This window comes from Sphaeroforma arctica (assembly GCF_001186125.1).
Source record: "Sphaeroforma arctica JP610 unplaced genomic scaffold supercont1.901, whole genome shotgun sequence".
In the NCBI taxonomy this organism is placed as follows: Eukaryota; class Ichthyosporea; order Ichthyophonida; genus Sphaeroforma; species Sphaeroforma arctica.
In genome coordinates, this window is record NW_014039657.1 from 26,576 (window position 1) to 29,452 (window position 2,877).

General features: G+C 41.6%; 1 protein-coding gene across 1 annotated transcript in view; it reads left to right on the forward strand.

Annotated features, from left to right (window-relative positions):
* SARC_09174 (hypothetical protein) overlaps positions 1 to 2,428 on the forward strand; it is a gene marked incomplete at both ends in the record, with an annotated part of 6,377 nt that extends 3,949 nt beyond the window's left edge. The window contains 4 exons of the mRNA XM_014296822.1: positions 342 to 504; positions 804 to 960; positions 1,879 to 2,002; positions 2,334 to 2,428. Coding sequence (XP_014152297.1) covers positions 342 to 504; positions 804 to 960; positions 1,879 to 2,002; positions 2,334 to 2,428 — 539 coding nt within the window. The remainder of the gene's footprint in view (positions 1 to 341; positions 505 to 803; positions 961 to 1,878; positions 2,003 to 2,333) is intronic.
* Positions 2,429 to 2,877: the final 449 nt, after the last annotated feature.

A 2,877-nucleotide genomic window follows, 5' to 3' on the forward strand; every position in this document is an offset into this window, starting at 1 on the left:
CTTACACGTGCTGTTCTTTTTTTCCATGCACGTAGAAAAGTGTCCACATTGACCTGTACCTCGGAAACAGCGACGGGTGTTTTAGATGTAACGGATCATTCACCTGTCGTAGTGGTGATTTGCTTTTGAAAATACCTACCATCACAATTGACACTGTGAAGTGGCAATGCAATCGTTGACTGTGATAAGCTGCATGGTGCTGCACTGACATGCTCTGCAACGTGAGCTTATATCCATCTTCTATCTATGTATGTACCCGAGGCTGAGTTGATCCGTACACCAGCACCATCCAACGTCCAAAGGCACTCACTCGTGTTTCTATCTCTCTGCTCCTTTGCCAGGCACTAACTATCCACTGCTGTTTCTGGAGATCTCTGGGCATGGCATACTGTGGTTAGCCTTGACTGTCTATTTCCTTCTGTTTAGTGATGTCACATCGCTAGTGCAGCAGTGTGCTCTGGCTAATTTGTTGACGGGTCTAGTAACCGACCTGGCTATGGTGGGGTATGTACTGGAGCGTGGGCTGTCTCACAATACACTTGGTCGCTCGTTGCAATGGGATTGTGAAACCCGATTGCGACTCGCAATTAGAAATGAGCAATCCGGTTGTGAGTTGCAAAACGGGAATGTAAATTTTTCGAACGTGATCTCTATAACTCAATGCACGTTTGTTTTATTCGCAAGAGCGTGAAGTGTATTCGTCCCACTTGTTAGAAATCAGGTCAATGTGGCCATGTAAACTCGTTTCTGCTTCCCAGTTCTACCAAGAACAAACATACAATACAACCACTACAAACATACAGATCGGCAAAGGTTGCTTTTCGCCGCAGGAGGCCTACGTATGCCATATCGCAGAAGCAGGTGGCTACGGTGGAGATTGTGGACCAGTTCTCCTTCCCCTCTGGTCACACTGCCCGAGTGGTGTTTGTGGCGTGTCTGGCGAGGCACTGCAGTTCAGGGGTAGGGTCGCTGTGTTGTATATTCAGCTCTATGTTTGGCTATTGATCCTAATTTACGGATGCTATATTCAGCTCCATGTTTGGCTATTGATCCTGATTTACGGATGCTATATTCAGCTCCATGTTTGCCTATTTATCCTGATTTACGGATGCTATATTCAGCTCCGTGTTTGCCTATTTATCCTGATTTACGGATGCTATATTAAGCTCCATGTTTGCCTATTCATCCGGATTTACGGATGCTATATTAAGCTCCATGTTTGGCTATTTATCCGGATTTACGGATGCTACATTAAGCTCCCGTGTTTGACTATTTATCCTGATTTACGGATGCTATATTCAGCTCCGTATTTTGCTATATATCCTGATTTACGGATGCTATATTAAGCTCCATGTTTGGCTATTTATCCTGATTTACGGATGCTACATTCAGCTCCATGTTTGGCTATTTATCCTAATTTACGGATGATATATTAAGTTCCATGTTTGGCTATTAATCCTGATTTTCGTATGCTATGTTCAGCTCCATGTTTGGCTATTTGTCCTGAATTTCAAATCTTGTGGATGAATGGTTCGTATGAACTGGAATCGAAGGTTTCGTACTTACAGATAAATTTTTACGGACTAAGATATTCCCACAAATATAACATTGGTTGCAAGGTGTATATACGAGACTGTAGTGCGATAGGCCTTGTAGTCACAACGGTCGAATTATGAAATTGTCTCACCAAGTTGAACTCGCCTGATTTAGCACAAACTCAGTAAGAACTCGATCTAGGTCACTGTTCCCATTGCCACTGCCGCTTCTGTTGCCACAATGTATTCATAGCAGTTTTTGGCTTTCAGTAGCAATTTTATACTCTGCCGTCTGAGGGATCATAACAGGTGTAACGTTTTGACATGTTATTCGGTACTGCAGGCGCTTTCAGTGTTGTCGGATGATTCTGTAGTCGTCATCACCACATGGGCTGCATTGGTGGCATGGTCACGTCTGGCACTAGGAAGGCATTATATTACGGATGTTGTTGCCGGGGGTCTGATTGGTATGTATTTCAAATATGTATGCGCTATATATATATATATATGTGTGTGTGTGTGTGTGTGTGTGTGTATGTATATATATATATATATGTGTGTGTGTGTGTGTGCATATATGTATGTAAATTTATATGTTAATATAACATCTGAGTTGTATGATTGAACATGAACCCAATTCAAATGCGTACTGTATCGCCTCATACCAGGAATAGTTTGGTTCGGAGCCACTCTGTTTCTACACTCTATAGGAAGTCGAAGATTCCATCTAAGCTGTGCATCCCATATTTACTATCTTCCTACTGTTCGTCATCCTTTACTTTTCGTTATATCATTCAGGGGCCGCCAACTTTGAGCTGGTAGCGGGAATACTCTGGCTCAGTCCGGCGGTCGTTCAGGTCTACCGAGGAACAGTGCTGTCCTATATCGGGTAGTATATCAAAATGCATAGCATGGACATAGTTGGATAATGGGTTTAGAGTCAGGGTTACGACTTACTGGAATGTATTGTAATGTAACGCGTAAATGTATTGAGAGATGGGTCGTGATAATATCACATATCGAATATATATTAAGATATATACAAAAACGACTGAAAAGCATCTACTGATAAAAGAGTCAGCGCAATAATACAAGCCCGACAGTAGATCCAGATGTATATATAAAAATAATAAGAAATGAGTCTCAACTATATAACTTGTCGGAAGATACATCGAGCTGGAATGTGAAATCATAAACAGAAATGATTTCAGTTGTATCTCAGTCAATATAGGAAGAAAAATTGTATAAATAAATTGAGAATGAATCAGTGTTACGCAACTTCGTATTCTATATATATATGTGTGTGTCTGTGTCTGTGTCTGTGTCTGTGTCTGTGTCTGTG